This window comes from Diachasma alloeum, unplaced genomic scaffold (genome assembly GCF_001412515.2).
Source record: "Diachasma alloeum isolate Michigan unplaced genomic scaffold, Dall2.0 Dall_scaffold_00198, whole genome shotgun sequence".
Taxonomy (NCBI): Eukaryota; Metazoa; Arthropoda; class Insecta; order Hymenoptera; family Braconidae; genus Diachasma; species Diachasma alloeum.
The window spans coordinates 820,041-847,245 of record NW_021680363.1 but is presented as its reverse complement, the minus strand read 5'-3'; the positions used below and the strand labels follow the sequence as shown (position 1 = coordinate 847,245).

General features: G+C 36.8%; 1 protein-coding gene across 1 annotated transcript in view; it reads left to right on the top strand.

The window, feature by feature from the left end:
- Positions 1 to 27,205, top strand: part of LOC107048862 (SAM and SH3 domain-containing protein 1) — a 233,541-nt gene that overhangs the window by 194,018 nt on the left and 12,318 nt on the right. Inside the window, exons 5-10 of the mRNA XM_015272292.1 lie at positions 631 to 770; positions 16,387 to 16,548; positions 18,846 to 18,902; positions 24,422 to 24,488; positions 24,867 to 25,038; positions 26,210 to 26,438. Of these exons, the coding sequence (XP_015127778.1) occupies positions 631 to 770; positions 16,387 to 16,548; positions 18,846 to 18,902; positions 24,422 to 24,488; positions 24,867 to 25,038; positions 26,210 to 26,438 (827 nt within the window). The remainder of the gene's footprint in view (positions 1 to 630; positions 771 to 16,386; positions 16,549 to 18,845; positions 18,903 to 24,421; positions 24,489 to 24,866; positions 25,039 to 26,209; positions 26,439 to 27,205) is intronic.

Here is a 27,205-nt window from a genome sequence, read left to right as displayed (position 1 = left end):
AATTTTTCCTCGTTTATAAAGTCATGAGTCTCATTTATTATTCATTGGTACTCCCCCGAAACACCTGTATTTACAATCGCAATTGTATGCTATGATCAAATGTCAATATTTCTGTTTCGGAATTTCAAAATTTCGTCTTTGATCAATTTTTTTTTGGCAATACCATCACTTTCGTATGTTCAAATGTTTGGTAATATCCGGTATGACATCTTGGTTGTCTCTAATGTGAATAAAGCATTCTTCATCTTGCTTCATTGAACTTCGAGGCTGTATTATTCAAAAGATATTAAAAAATCGGCAATTGGAGCGGAAAGAAACAGGAACGAATAGCACGTGAACTCACCAAAGATGAAATAGTGCCATTTTTTGAATGAATTAGTGAACATTTTTCCATTGAAATTTCATTGCTGCCATGACTCTCTCGTGCATAATTCATTACCCCCAATCTGCTTATCTCTCAGAAGAAAAAAAATCCAAACTCTTCAATTTATTCAAATGAGATAACCCAGACATTTTTCTCCATTCTGAGTGGCACTAATGCTTCTTTAAAATAAACCGACTTCTCATTACTCAGTGAGTATAACAGAGACAATATTTAATTAACAAAATTTCCATTCTGAATCATTTCAGAGCAAGGACAGAATACGAGTAAAAAGAAAACTACGTTCTCACGACTGCTGAGGGGACTGAAGACACACAGAAAAGAGAAGCAGGGTCAGTCACAGGGTTCACCGAGGCACGGGCGTGCGAGAATGGGAGTGCCACAGAGGGTGAGTGTCTCAGCTTCTTATATGTGTCATGATTCATTACTTTATTCTCTCTTCCGTCCCTCGGACTGATAATTCCATGAATTCTGAGGGACAACTTTTTGTCCTTCTATCCCGAAAAGTTGACGAATAGGTACGTTTATAGAGGTGACAAGCAACTCATATGATATATCAAAGTAGAATGTTCCTAATTGTCAAATTGAATTTTTTAATTTGGTAATTAATTTTTTCAATGTTTATGTTTATAATTCTCATGTGATGATTTCTAAAAAAAAGTTGAGCATTGTATGACTTCTTGTGAATTGCATTTGACCTTCATATGACCCTTACTGACCTTCATATGAACTGCAAATGAGCCTCATATGAACCTTATATGATCTTCATATAACCCTCACGTGACTTTCAAGTAACGCTCATATGAACTTCATATGACCTTTATATGACCCTTATATGAACATTATACGACCTTAACGACTTTCAGAGGACCTTTTATGACTCTTATATGACCTTAATATGACCCTCATATGAACTTTATGACCCTCATTAGACCCTCACGACCTAAATGACCGTTATACAACCCTCATAAGACCTCCATATGGCCATCAAATGCCTTCCACATGACCTCCATAAAAGCTCACTGACTTCTGATTCTCATGCCCTTTCTGACCCTCATATTATTCCACCCTTGTGAGCTTTATGAGCCGTACAATTTGATCCTAAAAATCATTTGAAAGTCTTATCGGTGCAATTATTACCAGGCGTCACCTAAACATTCTACTCATTGAGAAAGAAACTTTCAATACTTCCGCATACATAAATGCATGCTTTGATTTTATGCCAATAATGTTTTGATTTCTCTTCATTGCAATTAAACTGAATATGACAGAAATATTATATTACTCTATTATCAATGTTATTATGAAATAGCCCCGGGAAATGGTTTATACGGAGGTGAGGTCTACGTGGGTAGATGCAACCATCGTACGACGATGGATATCGTTAATAGTAGCACCGAGTGTTTTACGCTCAGTCGATGGAATATATTGAGTCTATTGGCGCAGAGACATGGATATCCGTAAAGTCGATTGGACACATATTGTCGACTTCGACGCTTATAATCCGTGTCCCTAACGTTGAATTCAACTCGACGCTGGGTAACAGCTGGACGTCCATTGAATTATTTTCATCTGTTTACAAATTCGTAATTAACGAGGTCATTATGGAATCAATTTCATGGGCGATCTGTGTGGATGATACATGGATCATGTATCCGGTCATTACGGTAATTGGGGTAATGGAAACTTGGGAGATCTGCTATTACTTTTTTTGCAATTAATTGACCCGCACCAAATTTAGACATTATGGATCGATTAGATGTGGATCAAAACTTTTATTACAATGCTTTAGTAATCTCGGAGGCCCTCATTGAAATGACACTAATCCTTTCGCAGAGAAAAACAATTACTTGTGTCACGAAGAAGTTTTCTAATTTTTTGAAAAAAGAATATGATAATTGACATGTGAAATTACAGTTTTCACTGATTTTTCCATAACATTTTCACTTTCCAACGTAGAATTCTTTGAAATTCTTTGAAATTTCAGTGGAACTATTTTTATTGTAATTTTTTCTCTCTAAATTCTAATTCTCTTAGAATTTTTTTGTGGCCTTGTCATTGAAAAATTAAATATTCCATTGATTTTCTGTTCAAATGATCTGGAAATCAATAAAATACTTGATTTTTCAGTTCAACTATTCTGTAAAAATTCAGAAAAATCAGGAAAATTCAGGAAAAAATTGAAAATTCATGTCATTTTGTATCTGAACATTCCTGTTCCCCTGAAAAATCAATCAAGTTATGAAATTTCCATCTCACTTCCACTAAAAACTCATGAATTTCCGTGAATTCTACTTAAAACTTGAAATGTCATAACCAGTTTTTCCCTAAAGCTGATTCAATGTCACCCTCATGAGATTTACTATAATATCTTCAATGAAATTTCAAAAAATTTCCAACAGTGTAGACACTACTTTTCAAAAAATTTTGGATCACTGTCCTCTCGAAACAACCACCACACGCCGTATCACCTATGGAAAATTCTCTCTGAATTCACAATACTCGAGTCACCCAAAAAGGCTGACAGGTGGAGTGTACTGTTGCGGTCCACAGGTTCCACATTGCCCGAAATTTCGTAACATAGCCCACAGGCCACATGTGATACCGACAAATATGACTATGTTACTCTCAGTACATGATGCCGAGGCTCGCTGCAAGGTATATTCCATGTGTCTATTGTGAGTCCAATATACTTGCAATACACATATCCATTGGTGCACGCCTGTCGTTTCACCTCCGGGGATCATATTGAGGCTTTACATTGTGAATATGCAACGTCAAAGTGGTTGCAAAAACCTCCGAACTTTGTAGATATGATCAAAGGGACGTCTGGCGCATGTCAAACGGCTGATGCTGGGCTTTTTGGCGCCTTTGGAGCGTCTGGATATCATCGTTGCTGACCAATTCACATTATCCATTTTAGATGTCTCGACCTGTTCCACTCACCAGTGGTGAAAATTCAACTGATAGGTGATGGAATGCTACAGGGAGTTGGGGAATATGATGCCTTCTCATTGGATCCATCATACCAAAATCCACTTTTGCTTGGAAACTCTCACTCTGGTACTCGGGGGGTCTCCATCAGGGCTTCGCTAACCACTAGCCAGTGAGAGCCGCTCAGTGTAATTCATGGTACTATACTATATATTGGTATAATTCAATTCTAGTTGGTACCAAACCACCGTCTGTGCCACAACCCAACGTAAAGCTCTCTTCTACTCTATTCTAGCTGTGAGAAGGTACTTTCTACCGTGGAAATTCGATTTTTAACGTTCGTTTGGTTTTAACGGGGCGGTGGTGGGGCAGTATGTGTATCTCGGCTTTATTTCTCTCGGGTGTTTTTTTTCATTCCATTGTAGTTCGAGATGGAGTGGGGGAGAGGCGAGACTGAAAGGGTGGATTAACAGATTTTTAGGGTCTATTTGAGGGTCTTTTTAAAAGTGTGATATGATAAAGTTGCATAATCTTCAATAGAAATGACGCAAAAAACAATATAATTATTTTATAGAATGTTCACAGAACTCCAATGGACTTATAGACTTTCAATAGAAATTCAATTGATTTTTTTTAATGCAAGTGCTATGATTCTTCTTGTATTTTTTTTTCAACTTGACAAAGTGTACAAATTGTTTTCTTTTTTTTTATTTTTCTCTCTGTTTTGTATTTGGTTTATCATCACCGGGGGGGGGCGTCAAATGGATGTAAATATAGTATCATTACGGAAGTAGAAAGACATAAAAACTGTGAATATTATTCTGAGAAAAACTACTTTTCATCAGATGAAAGTGTCTCTACTCGAGACACCATTTTCTTCAGCGAGTACTATACGATGTATAGTATATTCTTAGTAGGTTCTTAAAGGAGTCATCATGGGCCAATGCTCAGCCTTTTATCGGCCGATCAATATTCGAAACCAGGTCAAACTAATTTCGTCAAGCCACTATTAAGAAGGGAATATTCAAACATTTCCCCTGCCATTTCGTGCGAATCTTGTGAACTGAACATCAAAAATCGATTGCAAATAAGCTCGATGGAATATTTCACTATCCCAAAATCCGGGATAATGAGCACTTTAATCTCCGATTGTGGTACGATATTAATGATTCAGACAACAACGATAATTAGTCTTGATATTTAATCCAACTACGAATTTAAGTGATCGATTTCTCCAATAATAATTTCAGTCGAACTGTTGGGTACACTGTTTAGTCTTCCTTTTTCACGATTCACAATGCATAATCCATTTATTACTTAAAGTAAAATAGTATTGAGTAAAGTATATTATACTTGACTCAAGTCAAGTATTTTTTTTTTCCGTGATGTATCAATTTTTAGACTTTTAACGTTGTCGTAAAAATCGGTCAAGTGATGAGAAATGCGTTCAGATAACACGAAAAATCTAAAATTTGAATTTGAACGATTACAAAGCTTCCATTCGGAAGCAAAAAAGAACTGGAGCACCGAAAACTTCAAAAGCTGGAGGAGAGGATTAATACCCTCAACTTCAAGCCTCCCCAACAGCACAAGAAAATTCCCAAGATTTATCATCACCATAATAACCATGAATTTTGTTTCGGAATAATAAAAATATCTTCCTTTCGTGAATTTCCATTCCGAGATTCAGAGTTTTAAAATACGGCAGATGAAAGAGAATATAAAAAAAATGTAAACAAGTGAGAAAGAAACGTTTCTGGAGGTTAACAAGACGTAGTGCTCGCTTTATATGCTAATGTCGAGGAGTTCTAGGAGGGGTTGGAGGGTGGTGGATGAAAGGGGGTCAGGAGAGGCGTGAAATACACTCGGCTTTTAACCCCATGACTCGCATGGGGGTGATGCCCCATTTTATTTTCATTTCTACTACCTCCCTTCGAGGAGAAGTAGAAATTGTGGGAAAGTATTTCTCCGTGAACGTTTTTCTCGTTTGAATAAAAAAAATATTTTCCATTCAGATAAAGAATACGGGGGAAAAACGACAAGTGGCAGGAGAGAGATTGGTAATAAAACTGCTAGACAAAGTGTGAAATTGTGAGTTTTAGGGTGAACAATCGGTTGAGGGTAGCTGCTCGATTTAAACTACCTATGGCACATTTTTTTTCTCACTTCCTCACGTTTATTTCTCACGTACGAGCACTCCGAGGAGGGAAAAAAGCCATGCAAACTGCTTTACATACCGACGTTGTATCGCGAAAAACGTATGGGGCAGTTAAGCGAATCTACGACGGCGAGATGCAGTGGGGGGAGGGAGAGAGGCTGCATAACCGCTGCGCCACATTGCACGAGTTTTTCACGTTAAACTGCGCGATAAATAGTTGCATCGACGACTCTATATTTTCAGTTACGATTATTTCCTAGAGAAATACTTTTTATTAATTTGATCACTACAGTGTTAAAAAAATTTGGCTGTATTTTTTGGAAAAAGACTTTATATTCTATTTAAGGGAAAATAGGCAATGGAATTTCAAGTTTCTCTGAAAATCCGAGTAGAGTTTTTTTAGCGGCAGGAAGACGGAAATTCCATAATGTGTATGAATTTTCAAGTGAAAATGAATATTCACTGCCAAATTCTATTGATTTTTCAGGAAGTTCCTTTAAAATTTCCGGAATTTCGAAGGAACTTTGAAGGAATCTGGAATTCAAGGAGTACTTTCTCTAAATTTTCCTGATTTTTCATCAATTTTCCCCGTATAATTAAGCTGAAATTAACAGTTCCCAGCGATTTTTCCATAAAATTATGAATTTTCAGTAACAAAATTCCTTGAAATTTCAGTGAAAATAAAAAAACATCAGAAAAATGGTTCTTTTGAATCAAATAAAAATCTTTATTTGTAATTATTTGCAACTGAAATAGAAGATTTAACATTTTCCACCCTCGACCCAATTATACAATGGCCATCAGTATCCGTTCGCTTGTAAATGTTTACGAAGGCACCAGATTTCCCGACCTAACGAGCGCATGTTGACATCATAAACTAAAACCGGTTAGCGTTTGTCCATAACCTCTCTCCACCTCTCAGGATTCATTCTCCCGTGCTCGCTCGTACACATGGAATCAAAGGATTGCATACAATGGTTATGACCTTGATGCCGCTCTACGTTATCGACAATCGGTATCGTCCATTGACCTATTAAAGTCCGCTCAGTCCAATGATTTAATCTCGTCGGTTAGAAACTCATGTGTGTATTTTCGACCTGACCGCATTTAATTTGCACGTGGACGCTTTCCACTGCTAGCAAATCTGCAATTTCTCCTCGATACAACTCATTCTGGTGGAGAACCACCTGCAGGCAAATGCATTCAAATTCAGGCCAACCGTCCTCTAGTCGGAATCGTCGTGCAAACGCACCACCGCTTGGAGACCACACTAAGTGATTCCGCATTGGCGCCCTAATGACTGTTTCATATTCATTGGCGCACCGCTCGCTTGCTTCCACTACTTCTGCAAACGTCATTCCTCATACTATCCTCATACTATCATACTATCATAAGGAGATCATACTCAGTGATGAATTCATGCGTCGAGACTATTTGTTATTGTTGGGAGAGCCCTTTCGGGGTGAATTTGTCTCATATTTCTGCGGGAATTAGTTTTATTCTGACATTGACTAGTGGATTTAACTGGAATACCAACGTTGGGCCAAGCTTGGTCGCCAGGTAGTCGTCCTTCATTGGCCGACGGACGGCCGACGTTGGACCAACTCTTTCGGACAACCATGTATCAGCTTTCGAGATTTCTGGTAGTTCGTTTGGACTGGGTAGAAAATCGGGAGTGGGCCGAGCTAGGCAGCTGTGATCCAATTCTTCATTAACCAACATTTGGCCGACATTGGATCAAGGCTTGTAGAACAGTCACGTCTCAGAGCTTTTGGTATCTCTGGTATTTTTTGTCTGGCCTAAGTAGGCGATTGGGAGAGGGCCAACCTAGACCCAAGTTTGCGCCGACATCAGGAATTTGTGGTGCAATCGGAGAGTGGTAATAAGATTTTTGCTATTCAGCAATATTGGATTGGCGTTCCGCCAAGAACTGATCGACTTTGACATTAATTGGTGGATCTACCTGAAATGCCAACATTGAGCCGAGTTTGACTGCCAGGGAGTCGTTCCTCATTAGCCGACGTGTGGCCGACATTGGACCAACACTCGTGGAACAGTCACGTCTCAGCCCTTTCAGTATTTCTGGCAGTTCTCGTATGAAGAATCCTCTTAATGTTTTTTTGCTCATCATTCATGCAGTTCATGATGAATGGAAAGAAAAAGGTATGTTTGAATTGACATATCTTGATTAAAAATGAATATTGATTCTTCGACGAAGTGAAATCCATCAACTTTTACTTTTTAGAGGAAAATGGAAATAGATTAATGCATGAAAGATTGTCCAGGTGCGACCTTGAGTGCGCTGAGACTTGTTCCGATGATATTAGAATATTTATGAGATTTTAATGGTCACTGGAGGGTGCCACCGGCTGCGGAAAATCACTTTATTCGTTCTGATCTGAAAGAATTTTGTATCAGTTGTGGAGGATTACACAGCCCCATAAAATTATTTCTTCTTTTCGTACAGTCCATCAAATTTTCCAATGCACTCGCTATCCGGTGGCTTACATAAACGAAATAGATTTTCATCCCGTTAACTTTTTCGAATTCTCCATTGTACTTCTCTTTGGACATTCCTGTTAAGCCCATCAAGAGTAACGTAAAAAGGATCACCGGAACAAGTGTTCCCATTAGTTGTCGTACATGAAAGAAGAGAGAGGGTTGAAGGTGGGCTTCCGGCCCGGTCAAATGGACGGATCTGAGAGTTCTTTGAAGTTCAACAATGGCTTCCTGTTATACAGAACAAGGGAGTTATAGCGATAGGATGTGACAAAATACGCTTTGAGTGTCCACTTAATTAATCTAAGAGTATCAGAAACCAGACAAATGAGCTACAGGAGAATAAGTCTGAACAGCTGAGAAGTCGATGGCAATCTCTGATCTCTGACGCTTGCTCGAAGTTATTACTGCTCACATATCAGAGGGAACAATAATCCCCTGAAATTTTTTTCACATCAATTTCATGAATCACGCAAATGGGCCTCCTGATACCGCGTGATAATACACTCGAAACTTATCGATCCCCCAAAATACCTAGAATTGAAACGACAATTTCGGGAGCCCCTCACCTGACCGTGATTGCATCACGAGATGGGTCATACACATGCCCGAGGCCACAATTACCCTCTCACTGGGTATAATCTCGGGTACTTTGACCCGGTCAGTGTGTTCGTATAACCTCGCTCGGAGCCTATACTTATGTTACGTGTGGCTACGTTCGATAAGGCTAAACCCTTTTCACACTCAACACATTGATGGCGCTCATTGTACGGATGGAACCATTACTACACCATTCAGGAGTAGTTTTCGAGATATTTAATGTTGGAATTGAATAGAATAACTGGTGGCAGAAGATTGGAGACGGGCCAACATTGCGCCAGTATTGCGCCGACATTAGCAATGGGCGGCCCAAGGTTGCTACCCAACTTGGTGTATTTGCGAATCTATGCGGGGTTGATCATCTCGGGCTATTCCAAGTTGTCAACTGCATGATCAAGCCGCGGCCTAACATCGGCGCAACATCGGCAAGGCAAATCGCAATCATGGATTTCAACTTCCATCACTTCCGAGCAGCCCCGCTCAAAAATATCTTCAAAATTGAGCTTTCATTATTTATATGACTATAAGACCTTACACCAAATCAATTTCCAATTGTTGGCCCACCCTCGGGCGAAAATTGGCTATAAGCATGGCGTCGAAATTTAGCCAAAGCTACTTACTTTGAGTTTTAAATCATTCCTCGGCAGTAATCATCAAGGATCTAACTATGAAATGCATGATCAAGCCCTGGCCTAACATTGGCGCAACATCGGCAAGCTGGATCTCAAATCATGGATTTCAATTTCCGCCTCTTCTGGGCATTCCTCCTGAAAAAAATATCAAAAACTGAACTTTTATTATTTATCCAGCTAAAATCACAATTACTAGATGTTATGCTTAAGAGGCGGGAAGTACTCAAGTCGGGTTTTGCATACCCGAACAAAATCGAGAATAATACCCTTTGGCGACAGACTCCCCTCCACCATTATAGCTGGTCTGGCTCCCTACGATAAAGTTTCAACCAAGCGTTCCCTCCCTTCATCTCACTCCCAACCATTCGCACACAATGTTACTGTATATACATTCATGTCATTCCTATCTCTAGGTACAACAGGCCAAGTTGCACTTAAGACTTTAGCGATCGTCAGGAAATTTACGCTTCAGGTATATGTACACATCGCACTACTTCAACATAACATAAATAACAGTTTGAGATTTTATAGATAGTATCTAAGGACCATTCATAGAAAACTCACTGTCTGTTTCTCACCCTGCCTCTAAGCTCCTTCGCGAATTCATCATGCGAGAATGAAGGTTTCTGTTACGACGTTAAGTCTCTCTTGTTGTTTGTTGCAAGTTTCCAAATCCATTCTTGAGATCCTATTCTCCCGGATTTTACTGTTTCAATCTACACATTATGCTCAGTTAAGTTCTTGAGATTGTATTGAATGTAGCTCACACCAACAGTTTCCAAGAGGAAACATCAAGCGAGAAAAAGTGAATGCAGCTTGGAGTTACGAAGATCGTTCGAGGCAGGGAATATTAAGGGTAATTGTGAGGATCTATTTAGTTTGAAACTAATTAACTTTAATGAATGCGGATAACACGGGTTATATATCTAAAATGTTAGTTTTGCTGAATTCATATGCTTCTTCAGACTCAGAATTCTGACGTAACACATTACGCAGTTTTCCTCAATCAATATGGAAGTGGCGATGTCCCATTATAATTTCAACTCGCAAATTGCATTGAAGACGAAATAACATAATCCCGAAGGAAGACGGGATCATACAATAGGTGATATTCCACTTGACGTTAACATATTCTAGTGAAATATAAAGTAGAGATGAATTCAGCCTTTAGAGATCGTCAGGAAGTTTACGCTTCGGGTATATGTACACACGCGCTACTTCACCATAACGGAAATAACAGTTTGAGATTTTATAGATAGTATCTAAAGACCACTCATAGAAAACTCACAGTCTTTGAGCTCCCTCACAAATTGATTATACGAGAATGAAGGTTTCTGTTACTACGTTAAGTCTCTCTTGTTGTTTGTTGCAAGTTTCCAAATCCATTCTTGAGATCCTATTCTCCCGGATTTTACTGTTTCAATCTACACATTATGCTCAGTTAAGTTCTTGAGATTGTATTGAATGTAGCTCACACCAACAGTTTCCAAGAGGAAACATCAAGCGAGAAAAAGTGAATGCAGCTTGGAGTTACGAAGATCGTTCGAGGCAGGGAATATTAAGGGTAATTGTGAGGATCTATTTAGTTTGAAACTAATTAACTTTAATGAATGCGGATAACACGGGTTATATATCTAAAATGTTAGTTTTGCTGAATTCATATGCTTCTTCAGACTCAGAATTCTGACGTAACACATTACGCAGTTTTCCTCAATCAATATGGAAGTGGCGATGTCCCATTATAATTTCAACTCGCAAATTGCATTGAAGACGAAATAACATAATCCCGAAGGAAGACGGGATCATACAATAGGTGATATTCCACTTGACGTTAACAGATTCTAGTGAAACATAAAGTGGAGGTGAATTCCGCACGAACCAAGGTGCAGAATCTGAACCTTCTCCAAATTCAATGCATTGTCTCCGACGTGCACTGATGTTACAAATTGCAACCCCCAGAGCAACAAGTTTACTTCATATCCACTGTTCATTCAGCATCAAGTGTAATGCATCTGTGGAATGTATTCATATGGGAGGATCGTTCCTACTGGGTTATTCGCCATTTGTCTGTCAAATTGAACTTTGTTGCACATTTACACGGCGATTGTTGAACTTTGTTTTACATTGACGCGTCAAACGAGTTTACGAAATTTATCTCATCTGTCGAGTTTTCTCGCGACTGGGTGATCAATTCCTACAGTTTGGATTCATTGGATGTAACTCACACGGAGAGAAATATTTAATAAAAACTGCGTATCTTTTCCGTAATTCTGGAGCGAAATATGATTGTAGGAAATTTTACGGTACTGTTACGGAATCTTTCCGGAGCGTTCCTTAATTTTTATCTGACCCTCCCGTGAAAAATTATGATACCGTCACTTAAATTTTCAGAGTCAATTCCGTAATCGGTGAGTGAATTATGAGTTCCGTCATTTTTACTGAACATTTCTCTCCGTGCAGAGGGAAATTTTTAGTAAAAAATACAGTTCCCTGATTTAAGGTATATCCGTAGAAATCACGTTTGTGTTAAGATTGTCACAATGTTTTTCATAGATAATGTTTATAATAGTCGCCAGCTGTTGAAAAAAATGCTAACTAGCTGTACTACACAGTTTAGGAGATGATTAGTACACTGTTAGAAATTTTTCGAATTTTCATGGAAAATCTGGTACTAATTTTCATGAGAGCAACATTGAATACGATTTAGAGGAAAAATAGTTATGAAATTTGACGTTTTAGGTAGAATTCTAGGGAATTCATGAGTTTTTAGGGAAAACTCAAGTGTTTTATCGATTTTAGCGAATTCAATCCATTGATTGATACCAAAAATATAAAGAATCAAGCAAGCCTGCATATTTCGAAAAAAAGATCGATCCCCCATGAATTGTTCCACCATTTTCTTCTTCCTCTTTATCCACCACCTCTCAATGAACAGCAAAACGACAAAAATAAAAAAATAAACAACTGGAAAAAAAATCTTCATCCACCGTTGTCGCCTGTGAATGCGAACGGAATCGTGCGGAACGCCAGCAGTTCGAATAGTGGCGTGATGCGATATCGGAATCACCGTGTACCGAGTGGAGGGGTTTGAATGTGGCCACGAGTTTTTAACGCCGACTAGGAAGCGGAAGATCACAAGATAAAAGCGTGATAGGTGGTAGAGAGTTAAAAAGAACGAAATGGCTCTTGAAGATAAAAGAGCAAAAAGAAATGTGTAAAAAAAATCACACACGAATGAACGAATGGAGCTGAAAGTGGAGAATGGGTAACGCCAGGTACTTAATTGCGTTTGTCACGAGCGTGTAGCCATTGGATATCTATTGCCTGGTGAATCAGCCCAGAGATAACAATTGAAAGAATTAATCGACCTCTGGGTGGCATGCGGGCACGATGAGATGTTCTCCTTCATTTTTCTGCACTGAGAAAACATTTTTTTTTCCAAGTCGTATTTCTCCTTTTGAGTCATTCCCAGGCGACTCTGATTAGGTTTCAATGATGACAATCATGTTGGTTTATAAAAGATGACCATGTTGCACATGACTTTGGATAAATCCTCTAATGATTATTATTTTTTTAACTCCAGGTTATTAATAACATGATAATCACTCAAAAAAAAAACTTACTGATTCAAGTCGGTTTTTGGCGTGATTGAAGTTGATTTTTCGGCTTGATTTAAGTCGATTTCCGTTTTAATTTAAATCGATTTTCGCCTTCATTCAAGTCGATTTCCATTTTGATTCAAATCGATTTTTGAATTGATTCAAGTCAATTTTTCAACTTGATTGAAGTCGCTTCTTTGGCTTGATTCAAGATGATTCTAGGAAGTCACAGATAAGGTGGTCGAAAAATTGACTTGAATCAAGCTGAACAATCGACTTGAATCAAGTCGAAAAATGAACTTGAATTAGACTCATGTACCGGTTTGCATCTCTCCGAGTCAGACTTGATTCAAAGCGATTTTTCAGTTTGATTCAGGCCGATTTTTTTAGTGATCTTTTAGAGCAATATAATTGTCATAATTGAAACCTAATTAGGATTGTCTGGAAATGACTCGTATTGAAAAAATAGATAAATACTTTTCTCAAGTGAATGGATATTTCGCAGAAATAATTTTTTTTCTCGCTGTGGTTGAAGATGGAATTATTCATTCGGGATGCTTTCTAACTGTTGATACAGCTGATTGGTTCAGCGAAATATTTGACTTTCTTCTGTTTGTTCATGCTGAATCAAGAGGACTGCGCACGAAGGGTGGAATAAAATGTCAATCCTCCGGTTCTCGGAGCAAACAATAAACCAAATTCATGTGAATTTTTTCAATGATTGTCCAATAAATTCTGGAATTCTGTTTCAACCTCCGGATCCTAATCAGTATTGAGCAGTCACGACTGACGATAGTGAAACAATCCTCCCCTCACGAATGTATTTCAACTTACGGAATATTCAAAGTCCGTTATCGTTTCATTCTCCAAACAGAATGTGACTTGAAATTTCTCAAAGTATCTCCCCTTCATCTGTAACCTTACTCTTCAGTGTCTCTTGGTAATTTTGTGAAAGCCAGATTTACCCGCTCCCTTTTCCAAATACTCGGGCTGATGCTTTGTCTGAAGTTGTTATATCCACCCTATCCCCTTACTCGATTCCACATTCTCTTCTTCTTCACATCCGAAACTACTTCACTACTTTACTAATTTTCAGCTTCATTTTTAGGAATTTATCACCAAATTTCAGTTATAGAAATCACTGGTGATCAGGATTTTTCTATTCCGTGTCCGGTATCACCAATAGTTGGCGATGGATTCCTAGACAACAGTGATATATTCCTGGAAATCAAACATTTTTTTCTGTGCGAAATTTTCCAAATTTTTTCATGAAATAATTCCATCAGTTTCCGCCCTTTATATGTAAAAATCGTATTACTCATTTCATTCACAAGATTGAATATTTTTCGCTGAAATATCTGGTATACTTCTTGGAAATTTTTATCACATTATAATTCCACTGAAAATTTAAGGAATTGCGTCATTAAAAATTTAAACTTTTACCGATAAATCAATGGAGACTGTAAAATTCACTTTAATTATCCCATAAATAGTAATACAAATAAGGGAAATTCAAGTAAAATATATTGCTGAATTTTTCATTAATCGAAAATTCAGGATAATTTAGAATTGCAAATTTTCAAAGAATCTCGTCTTTACCTGTAACCTTGCCTTTCAGTATCTCTTGATAATTTTGTGAAAGCCAGATTTCCCCGCCCCCTTTTACAAATACTCGGGCTGATGCTTTGTCTGGAGTAGTTATATCCACCCCATCCCCTTCCTCGATTCTACATTTTCCTCTTCCCCACATCAGAAACTACTTCCACCCACTTCCCACATTTTCTCTCTCATTTTCATTTCATCTTAATTATTCAGGCAACCTGAATATAAGGAGAGAACTGAGCCCAACTGAGTTTCACTTGCCGCTCGCTATTACTGTCCCCGGTGGAACACGCATTTCTGGGTGATAGAGATGGCGCAGACACGAGATGGAGATTTTCCTTTCAATCTCGTATCTTTCTTTGAATGAATAAATTTCATTTTGTCGGTGCTGAATGATTTATGGGATTTTTCAGCGGGATAATTAATGGCGGGTTGACTTCTGGATGTAAATAATGCATTTGGTCAAAGCAGAGGACAAATAGTTTTGATTTTTAGGGATTCATCCCTAATTTTTAAAGATCTATCCCCAATCATTAGGAATTCGCGATTGTGAAATTGAAAAGTGCGAAATTCGGCATAGAGTGAAAGAAATTTGATTTTTTGGAGACGTGTCACAGATTTTCAGGAACATGTTCGAGGGGCTACTCACTCCCTGATTGAGTGGCACCATGATTTCGAAATGAAGTCGACTGCACGTGATTTCAGGGCTGCACGCACGAAAAAATTTAATAGAAAAACCTATCGAATTCGTTAGAAAATTCTATTGAATTTCTCTTAAATTTTCTATTAGTTTTTGACTACTTCTATTGACATGTTCAATAGAAAACATTCAATAGAAAAAGTCAGAATTCGATTTTTCTATATAACTTATTCTTTTCATATATTTTCTATAGAATTTGCTCGACTCGAATTTTCTAAGTTTTTTTCATTCTATTTTTCTTTTCTTCTCATCAAGAAAATCAAGCGAAAAAAATTTGAGCCGAGGAAATTCTATTGACTTTTTCTACTGAATATTTTCTGTTGAACATTTCAGTAGAATCGGCCAAAAACTAATAGAATAGTTCAATAGGAATTCAATAGAATTTTTTAACGAATTCGATAAGTTTTTCTATTAAATTTTTTCATCCGTGTGATTTTAGTCATTTCGGGGAGAAATGAAATCAATGACTGCAAGTGGATCGCGACATGATTTCGTGACTGCAATTGACTTCGAATGATCCCACACGGAAAATTTTTTATTTTGAAAGATATATTTAAAAATATCTTAAATTGGCCCGATTTATAGAAAAAAATACATAAAATATACGTTTTATATGTATTTTTTATAAATTTAAAAAATATGTATGGAATTGGCCGATATTATATATTTGTTTCATATATTTTTTTAATGGGAGATTTCAGAATCTATCACAAAATTTCAGTGATAGATCACCAATAATCAGAGACATATTCAAAGAAGTTCAAGAATTTTTTTTGTGCGAAATTTACCAAATTTTTTGGTTGAATGAGTACATTAATTTCCGCCCTTTTTATATACAAATCATATTCCTCGATTTATATACTAGATTAAATATTTTTGACTGAAATTTCTGCTAGACTTTTTGGGAATTTTGACTATACATCCTAATTTCACTGAAATTTTAAGGAATTTCTTCATTGGAAATTTGGAATTCTACGGAAAATTCACTGGAAACTGTGAATTCCACTTCAATTATTCAATAAATATTAACAAATCAGAAATTCCAGTTAATCTATTCTTGAATTCTCAAATAATTCAAAATTCACCATAATTCAGGACTGAATATTCATGTGTTGTTGGAAAATGTTGCACAATAAGAACATTTTCCCCCCTGATTTTCAATGAAAATTTTCTCAGAATGAACCAAAGTTCCACTCAGTGATCCAATCACTCGAAATCATTAAAAAAAACTACAGAACTGTAGGAGATTATGCACTCACCCACGTGTTCTTTGATTTTAGGTGGATACACCAGACAGTGTACTGCAGAGTGGCCTCGGGTTGGGCTCTGATATGGGACACACCATCCTGAGGTCTATGGTGGATCCCCGGGATTACGACAGGCTCAAGTATTTTCAGATGAATGGGGGACAGGCCAACAGCTTCGAGGAAACCATTCACAGGGTACTTCATCAAATATTCACCTATTTTTTACGACTCACGTCCGAAGAAATTTCATAGAAAAATGTGACAAAATTGCCAGACAATTCTATTAAATTTTTCTCGACCTTCCTGTTAGTTTTTGGGCGATTCTATTGAAAAATCTTATACCTTATCTGCACATTTTTTAAGTGAAACTGTTCAATGAAAAATATTCTATAGAAAACTCGAATTCTCTTGATGTTTTATGGAACTTGTTCTGTTGAAATATTTTCCATAAAAATTCCTCGGCTCAAATTTTCCAAGTTTTTTCGTTTGATATTTTCAATGAAAGGGAAGAATAATAGAGTAGAAAAATACTTGAATAATTTATATCGAGGAATTCCTACCCTGAGAGAAAAACAACAGTTCTCAAACAAGTCTTACTTGTGCCAAGAAAATAGTTTTTTGAGAACTATCAAAAAAGGATTTTTTGTGCCAAACATGTAGAGAGTGCACCGGAAGAAAAATTTTTGTCGCAGAAATAGATTTAGTAGTTTAAGAAAGAATTTCATTCTCTGTACACTCAAGAAATGTCATTTCTAGCATTACTCCTTCGTTACTCGATACTCCCATACGTATGTTGCTCCCAAAAAATCTTTGTTTTATGCGAAACAAGGGATAGTAGTTTATAATAATGATATGATAGCAATTTTGTAACTTAGGGATTAAATATTTGTTGATAAATTTTCCTCTATATGAGATATTTTCATCCTGAAATGGCACTGTCTGGTGTGAATTGTCCGCCTCTTGAGCCAAATATTTCGTTGCTGTCGAAAACAATTATTCATGTTTGAGACTTTCCAATTCGAACCACACAAATTCTTTTTTGGCAATTTTCAACTAGCGATTTTGTTGGCCCAAACAAGACAACGTGTTTGTTTTTCTCCAGTGTATAGAAAATTTCTGAAAAGAAAAAGTTGTTACGAACGAATCGTAAAATATTGAGTTACATTTCGCTTCACGATTACCATTGGTACAGTAAAATTTACCACGATCTTCTAGGTAATTTATATCTAACGTTTCTCTCAGTGTGCAAAGATGAAGCTCAACTGATGTTCTCTCTGAAAAAGTTTCTATTGGACATTTTCCGAGCCAAAAATTATAAGAATTTTCAATAGACATTCAATTGAGATTTAATAAAATTTTCTGTCAAGTTCGCTACATTTTTCTATGAACTTTACAACCTTCCAAAGCCATTGGAAATGTTTTATCAGCTTATCATTAGTCCTCCATGGTTCAACGATTCTCTTCAATCCTCCGCATTCAGTCGCTTCTTTTTAAAGGAAAAAATGACACACAGGGCCTTTTTATCGCACCGCATTATGCCACACTTTTTACGATTACCATAAATTTAACCCAGAGAGTTGCTGGGTGGTGGTTTCACACACATGAGACTCGCTTCCTTCATGTCTGTCTCTCAACTTTTTCCGTGAATGTGTCTGCCAAGCGGAATGTAGTAAATTTAGTTTCTGGGGCATTTGCATTTTTGTTAATTCAGGAAAAAATTTCTCTGTGGATGCAGTGGTAAAAAATACTGTTGAATTTGAGATGTGGGCTTGAAAGGGTGAGTACTAATGGTGAATTGATGGTATTGAATAATTTTCCCTTTGAATTCAGTTTTCCCTCAGTCGAATATTTTTCAGGGGAAAGCTCCATTTCTTTCGATTTATGTTCGATGTTCTTTATTCAATAGGGAACCTGCAGGAGCTTTTTTTAATTTTTTAATCTCAATTTTTTGCTTTAAATGATTGATTTTTCATTTGTGAACATTATAAATATTGTTCGTTAATTAATAATTGATTGTTAAAAGTTGTGGAATTTAAACTCGTTGAAATCGCTCATGGCATACAGAGTATTTTCGTAGATTCCAGCAGTTGTACTAAACCGCTTGATGGCGCCACACAAAAATTTCAGCCTCCAACGAGTTGACGTCACAGGCCTTTTTAGAACCTTTAAAAAATGCAATTTTTCAAAGCAAATAAATAATGATTAAACTATTTTTCGTGTTTCCTTATCAAATATGGGTTCTTGGGGGCATATATTTGAGGAAAAGAAATATTTTAAAAACGTGCCAATTCCCTATTATTATAAAATAGCGAGGTAATATTTCTCCATAATTCTTTTCATTCAGCTATCTATGAGTTGTGTAAAATGGCTGAATAGAGAAATTAGGAAAAACTGAGCTCCATGCAAGTTCCCTAATTTGGAAATATTTATTCTAGTCAGCTGCGATGTCTTTCTTATTATGTATGATTCGTTCAATCAGGGTTTTTTTCCAGTTAAAGGTGCAGGACGCTTTGAGGAAAAAAGAGCGCTTCCACAAAGAACACGAAGAGGTGAGTTTCTTGTGAATATTCCAATTCGATTAACGGACTGTTGAAAAAAGTTGAAATTTCCAATTTTATTAAATATTCAGTCACCCTTAAACTAAGGGTGACAAGGGCAAAAATGAAGGTCAGGAGGATTATAATGAGGGTCAGGTTACAAGGGGCTGAATAAGGGTCATTGTGGTTAAACTAAGGGTCAGAATGAGGGTCTAAATAAAGGTCATGGGGGTCAAAGTAAGGGTCGTGGAGGTCCAAATAAAGGTCACAAGGGTAAGATTAAGGGTTACAAGGGTCAGAATAAGGGTCATGAGAATAAAAATAAGGGTCAAAATGAGGGTCTGAATAAAGGCCATGGAGGTCAAAATGAGAGTCAAGAAGGTCCAAATAATGGTAAGAAATTAAGGGTCACAAATGTCACATTAAGGGTTACAAGGGTCAAAATAATGGTCATGCAGGTCCAAATAAGGGTCACAAGGGTCAGATTACGGATTACAAGGGTCAGAAACAGAGTCAGGAGGTTTAAGGAAGGGTCAGAATAAGAGTTATGAGGATAAAAATAAGAGTCAGAAAGAGGGTCTACATAAAGGCCATGGAGGTCAAAATAAGAGTCAAGGAGGTCTAATAATGGTCAGAAATTAAGGGTCACATGTCACATTAAGGGTTACAAGGGTCAAAATAATGGTCATGGCGGTCCAAATAAGGTTCACAAGGGTCAGATTAAGGGTTATAAGGGTCAGAAAAAGGGTCATGAGGTTTAAGGAAGGTTCAGCATAAGGGTCTAAATAAAGGTCATGTGGGTTGGCGAGTGGAGCGAGTAGGGGGCGTAGCCCCCTAGTGATTGATAATAATTAATCTAGAAATGCAAAAATCACACAGTCTTATGAGAAAATTAATTTTTTTTTAACGTTAAGGAGACGATTAAAATCCAGAAAAAATCTCGGAAAATCCGAAAAAATGAATAAAAATTCGCTAATCTCGAAGTTCGTCGATAAGATACATTTTCGGGTCTAACGTCTTAACTTGAATAGTCTTCACATTGAATGTCACTCCATAAAAATTTTCAACCCCCAGATTGCAAATTATCAATTTTTGTAATTTTGAGCGTTTATCAGTTCTCATGACAAAAAATCTAACGCAGTTTTGGCCCTTTTAACCTTTCACAAACATCGACCGATAAATTGAGCTTTCCATCATGAAGAAATGCCGACAGATTACGATATTTACGACATAGACACGAGCTTATCGATTCACATATATGAATGATGTGATCCCATCACGTGTGGAAGACTCACGTGATTGATCCCCATCCTTAATTGTATTTTCTATCCACGCTCAGTTCGCACATGCACGCAACGCGATTAACAGATTCCTTTTCATATTACATAATTCTTCGTTATTACATGATCCCCGTATTCCCGTGTTCAATTGATCGATCCAATGAGGGAAATGTCGAGTTGATAACGCCTTGACTGCAGCGATAAACATTGTAAAACGAGAAAAATAAAAGAAGGCAATTTTTAGCACTGGTTTAAACCAGAAATTAGCATGCGACGGGAAGGAATTCCGTGATAGTACGTGTAATACACTTTGCGGAGGGATATGAGCAGCTACGATGCCTCTCTTATTATGTAAAGTGGATCGAGAGATCGAGGGGTATGATATTCGTCCTTAAAGCGAATGTGGATGCGTCATGAATTCGTTACGCGAAATTATTATCGTGATTTTTTTTACTTTCCTTTCTTGGAGAGCACTTCAATTACAGGTTTATTTCGGTGCATGCACAATTGCGTTGCAGAAATATTTTTATCTGATTGTCTTCTTTCGGGGGAAATGAGATTGAGTGAATCAAGTATTTCTATTTGCGGCGGAGGAGGGGGTGAAGTTGAGAGGTGAATATGTTGGTTTTATACTGAGGAAAATTGATGGTGAATGATATGGACGTTGTAATAAGTTGATAACATTGTATCCTACTGCACGATATTTTTTAGATTAAATTTTTACAAATTTAAATTTTGGATTTTTTGTGCTATATCGACCCATTATGATCCAAAAAATCTGAAAATGCAATTTTTAGACAGTGTTCGTACGTATGTGTCTATGTGTAATATCTACACGGAGAGATATTTTTGGTAAAAATTATTCTATCGTTCTATAGAAGTGTATCATGAGTCATCGTTTCCTCATTGCTATCCCGAAATTTAGTAAAAATTAAGATATGATGAACAAATTTTATTCTACGTTAGAGAAATTTCATCCTGATAAAAATATAAATTACCGTGTCGGTCGAGTAAAAATTACTGTACCGGCAGGATAAAATTTATTATTCGTTAGGATAAAATTTCTCTAACGTAGAATAAAATTTGATCATCATATATTAATTTTTAGTAAATTTCGGGATAGAAATGAGGAAACGATGACTCATGATACACTTTTATAGAACGGTAGGATAATTTTTATCAAAAATGTCTCTCCGTGTGTGTGTTATAAAGTTTTTCTTCAATTGTTCGCTAATGAATGGATGGAATTGAGTTTTTTCTGTTCAAATGTAGGTTTTATTGAGCCCTATCGATCGCCATTAATTAAAATTTAATCAATCGATTATTTTCTTAGATTGTTGATTTTTTTTTTAAATCGGTTGTGCCACGATAACTAAAAAAAATGTGCGAAACACATTAAGCTAACAAGATCGTAACTCAGCCGTTCTCAATAATATGTGGATTCGCTAATTCGATGTCACGGAGAACCAATCGTCCACATCATAATGTTTTCAAGAAGAATCCACATTCGTGAAAACTGCGGCCCTGTTCCCCTGCACTTGCACAAACGTATCCCCACCAAAAAGTTGAAACTTGTTACGGTCAAGGATTTACCCCAGAAAACAACCTCAACACCAGTCCAGAAGTGAGATTATCCCGGATTACCTCAGCCTAGAAAACCTTCCACCTTCCCCAAAAAACTTCTTATCCACCCTATCCCCAAAACTAAAGCTAAAGACTTTATCAGAGAACTCGGCAAAACGAATTCCCGTTTTTTTCCCCTTTTTCCCATCGATCCTGAGCCCTCATTTTATTTTCCATTGATTGAATAAATTGCCTCTATCGTGCTTAAAAGCACTCCACAAACTTTCGACCTCAAACAATTTCAAAGAGAAAGCGAGCAAAAAAGAGAAAAATTCTCCCCTCCAATGACAGAAATCCAGTATTACCGGGAACAACAAAACTTTGTCAACAAAAAGTTGAAAAAAAAATGAAGTAATAAAATGTCACTGCCTCTTTCGCGAGTTTGTGAGTGGGCTCGATGAAATTGGTAGGAACTAGCTCATCCAAAAGGAGAGGGAAAAAAGTGAGTGGACAAATGAGTGAGCAGAATAGGAAAGAAGTTGCCTTTGAGACTGCAAGCAATATGGAAATAAAGGTTGGCATTCCCGTAAAAGTTTTAGTGTCACCTCCCAACCGCAGCTTTACGAGTCCCTCGAGTAAACTCACTGCTCTTCTCCACCATTTTCCCATACTTCAGGAGTAGCGAGAGAGAGAGAGAGAGAAAAAAAAGGAGAGGCCCCTCGTATTTTTCCGTTGGACTCCCGGAGAATTCACCCACAAGCATTTTTATCCACTGCCAATGCCAGCATCTCCAACAATTCTCTCGCATTTACTAGTCACTTCTCTCTCACCTTGAGGGGTTGAAACATCTACTTGGGCTTTTGTAGTATAAGCAATCCGCCTCCGTCCATTACTCAGATACCCCCTGGGCCGATCTCAACTTCGATAATTACTCGGGAAAGCTCTACCGAAATAACTTGCTTCGTGTTCTGGGAAAACTACGGGACTCGATGAAAAAAACATTGCGGCAAGAAGTGAGGGACGAGGGGAGAGGTGTTATGGCGCACTTGGGAGGGAACTATCGTTGGTGATTACAAGACGTGTTTTTTTTTTCGGGGATAGGCTGTTACTGAAATGAGAGGAGAGGATTTCGGTCGGTGTCATTTGAACGAGATTGGGGGATGTTCTGTAAATGATGAGAGATTATTCACGTTGTAATGTTCTGCGGGACATGAATACTTTATATTCGTCGGTGATGAGGTATCCTATAGCTGTAAGGGATGAAAGTTTCGTGAAGTTGTTTTATATCGACATTTGCTTTTATTGTGTCAAACACTCGTATTACCATATCATCATAACTTCTACGCCACTTGGGCCCTCAACGTTTGAAGAAGAAAGACATAGTGTCATATTAAGGAAATATTAAAGTCACAGTTTTATATCGATGTTTGTTTCTATTGTGTCAAAAATACATATCATTAAATGATCGTAACTTTTATGCCACCTGGGCCCTCAAAGTTTGAATAACAAGACATAGTGGCATATTAAGCAAATATTACAGTCAGAATGACAAGTTTTGTTAGTCAGTAGATCATTCGCCCATTAACGAGAGTCGTGGAAGAAATCAGTAGCGAAGTGATAAAACGGTACAAGTTAATTTTGACTATTGAACAGTTTTCAAAGAATATCTCGGAACCTAAGGGAGATCGCAAAATTGTTGTTATAACGTTTTTTGTAGAGCCGATTGAATGCTACAACAAATGTAATCACGAAAATTTCGCTATCTCCCTTAGATTCGGAAATATTCCTCAAAAACTCAACTGGGAGATGAGTCGACTTAAACCGTTTTACCACTTCCCTACTGAAATTTAATTCATCGATTAGTTTTCTTAATTTTTGAATTTTTTCGAAAATCCGTTGTCCCACTATAACTTGAAAAAAAGTTCCAAATTGATTGAATGATGGCTTAAAAAATTTAGTTGGATGTCCCTTTGACCGAGTTCGAAAATGAAGGCGATAGCGATAATCGTTGTTTTGATTTATTCAAAATTTTGTATTTTTTGAAAATTAGAATTCCGGGGATATCTTTGAATATCATGCTTCAAATTAATTCAGTCATAGCTTAAAATGTTTGTTTTAATGCCATTAAGTCGACGTTAAAAGACGATTACGATAGCTATATTGGTTGCTTTGATTTTTATGTTGATTTTTGAAAATGTTGAATTTTTCATGAATTTCCCTGAAAGTGAGCTTTCTGATGGTTTCTTCAAATGTGATGTTTCAAATTCACTCAAGTATGTGTAAATAAAATTTTTCTATTGACATTTTATCGAAGGGCTGAGGGGAGAGATAGAACTGCAAAAAAGACAATCGGTTGTATAGAAGAAAGGGGATAATAAGAATAATGATGCTGATGACATTCAACTAAGTTGAAAATCTGACAAAATTAGGTAAAAGGAAATCTTATTCAACTTAATANGGGGATAATAAGAATAATGACGCTGATGACATTCAACTAAGTTGAAAATCTGACAAAATTAGGTAAAAGGAAATCTTATTCAACTTAATAAAATGAAATAAACGATGAACTATACATGATAGAAGGAAATTATGTGCAAAATAACCATTCAGAAGCATATTGTCAATTTATTAGCAAGAATAACTATACTATCTACATAACAAGAGCAATTTCCCACTTTTTTATTTCAGATTCTGAGAGACATTCGGCAGGGTCTAATGCAGTTGGGGAGAGACGGTCGAGGTCAAAATCCTGGAGGTACGTAAACAGAACAATTCCTCGACACATGAAAAACTCCTCCGGGAATATCCAGAAGCAAAAATTTTCCTTTCAACGTTCGCTTACCTTTGGACTTTTATCTAGACGAATAAAAAAGAAAGGGAAAATATCCGAACGGCTAGGGACACCGAAGCCCCACATATTGTTCATCTAATCTTGTTATCGTAAACACCCGTCGCGTCCCAGACTTTTTTGTGTCTAACCCTCTTTTTTCCCTCTCAATGGGCATATATGCTGAAAACCTATGTCCATCAAACATCCCAGTGTCTATCCTCCGTCTGACCGTGAAAATTTGGAACTGACAGTGATTGAATTTTTGCTACTCTCCTTTTCCTCTTTCGGGGGCTCTGTTATTAGATGACACGTACATGTACGACGAGGATGCGAGGTGTGGGGGAGCCAGTGGCCTTGGACCAGGGCCGGGAGGACAGCATTGGTATGATGAGCCCCCTTATGAATCTGATCCTGAAGATTTCCTCATGGGTGCCAGTGGGGGACCTGTGCCAACAGCTACTATTCAAAATGGAAGGTAAATATTCTGAAGAGGAATGGGAAAAAAACATTTTTTAGACTTTAAGGAGTAGTGAACATGTAACAATTAATTAAAAAATCATCATTTTCATGAATCGCTCATTTTTTGCAAAATAACTCTAATGGAATAAAGAATTTTGACGAAAAAAATCCAACAAAAATCATAAATCATCTTGAAATGATGAATCATCCTTAATAGGACGTAATTCTTTGGGTGGAATTGGAAAAACCCACTTTTTAGACTTTAAGGGTTAATGAATATAGAAAAATATATCAAAAAATTGTTATTTTTATAAATATGACGCGAAAAACATTTTTTAGACTTTAAGGAGTAGTGAACATATAACAATTAATTAAAAAATCATCATTTTCATGAATCGCTCATTTTTTGCAAAATAACCCTAATGGAATAATGAATTTCGGCGAAATTAATCCAACAAAAATCATAAATCATCATGAAATGATGAATCATCCTTAATAGGACTTAATTCTTTGGGTAGAATGGGAAAAACCCACTTTTTAGACTTTAAGGATTAATGAATATATAAAAATATATCAAAAAATTGTTATTGTTATCAATAGGACGCAATTTTCACAAAATAATCCTAATTAAATAAAGAATTTTGACGAAAGAAATCCAACAAAAAACATAAATCATCAAAAATGATAAATGATCTCTGATTAAGTAAGAAGTATTAATATGAGCCGTTTCCTTCGGTGGAATTGGAAAGACAAACAATTTTTTCAAGTTTCAGGATTAATGAATATATAAAAATCCATTGAAAAATCATAGTTTTTACGAGGAATACGCAATTTTCTCGAAATGATCATGTTGAAATGAAGGATTTTGAGGAAAAAAGTCCAACAAAAAACATTAATCATCAAAAAATGATAAATCATTTCTGATTAAGGGAGAAGTATTAATATAAGCCTTGATTCCTTCGGAGGAATTGGAAAAAAACATTTTTTTAACTTTATTTATTAATGAATATGTAAAAATCAATCTAAAAATCCCGATTTTTATAAATAACATGCAATTTTCTCATAATAATCCCGATGAAATAAACGATTTTGCCGAAAAAATTGCCGGAAAAATCATAAATCATCACGAAATGATGAAGAATCTCTGATTAAAGAAGAACTATTAATATAAGCCCTGATTCTTCCAGAGTGTGCTTCACCCTAAACCTTCGACCCGAGAATCGTGGTGAGGGTGTGATATCCCTTCGGACAGCGGGTGACATAAGCCTCCCCCGTGATCGTTCACGAAAAGCAGCAATGTCGACAATGAGAGGTCTCATTGTCCCTCAGGGACACAACAATCCACCAACCATCATTCCACTCACGCATTCCAGAGCATCACGCGAGAGTGGTGATTACGCCAGCAGCGACGTACAGGTCAGTCAAGTACATCCCGCTGTTTTCAATTAATCAATCCTCTCCCTTGCCACTCCTGTTTCCATTTTTATTGGCTTGTTTTGCCATTTGTTCCTGACAAATGCGTGTGTGGAGGTTTGAATCCAGGACTGGGGAATGCAATTGATATTATTTATTCGAGATTATATTAGACACATCTCAATTCTCGTTAAACGCTGTAGCCTTGGATGATGATTATTGCAGATCCGGTCAGCTAAACCCCCAGAAAGAATGAGTTATTTGAATCAAACTAATGGATTCATTGAAAATTTAATATCTATTTCACCTAAATGGATTCCCCCTGAAAGCAATTAATTAAGAGCGGATGAATAATTCATTAATTTCAAATTCTCTGTTTATTTGCCATCATCCGGTTTATTTCATTGAATTTCTATCTGATAATGTATCTGTTGAGATCAAATAAAATATGCTATTTCCAGAATTTTACGATGAAATATCAAAGCAGAAATAATTCACTTTGAAAGTGATTGATTCACCAGGAAAAATAAACAAAATTTTGTACTCGGTGATTGGATTCAAATAAATTATCCAAACAGAAAAATTGTTCGATGTTAACAGATAAACGAAGTCTTTCAACCACTTCGAAGTGTTACTGTTTGACAAAACAGAAAGACTAATGATCGAAATATGAGAAAATTATTAGTATTTGGTTCTGCATGTTAATTACACTGCATCATATTTGGTAAATATGCGATTTCCAACTAGGGAATGATACCCTGTTGTATTCC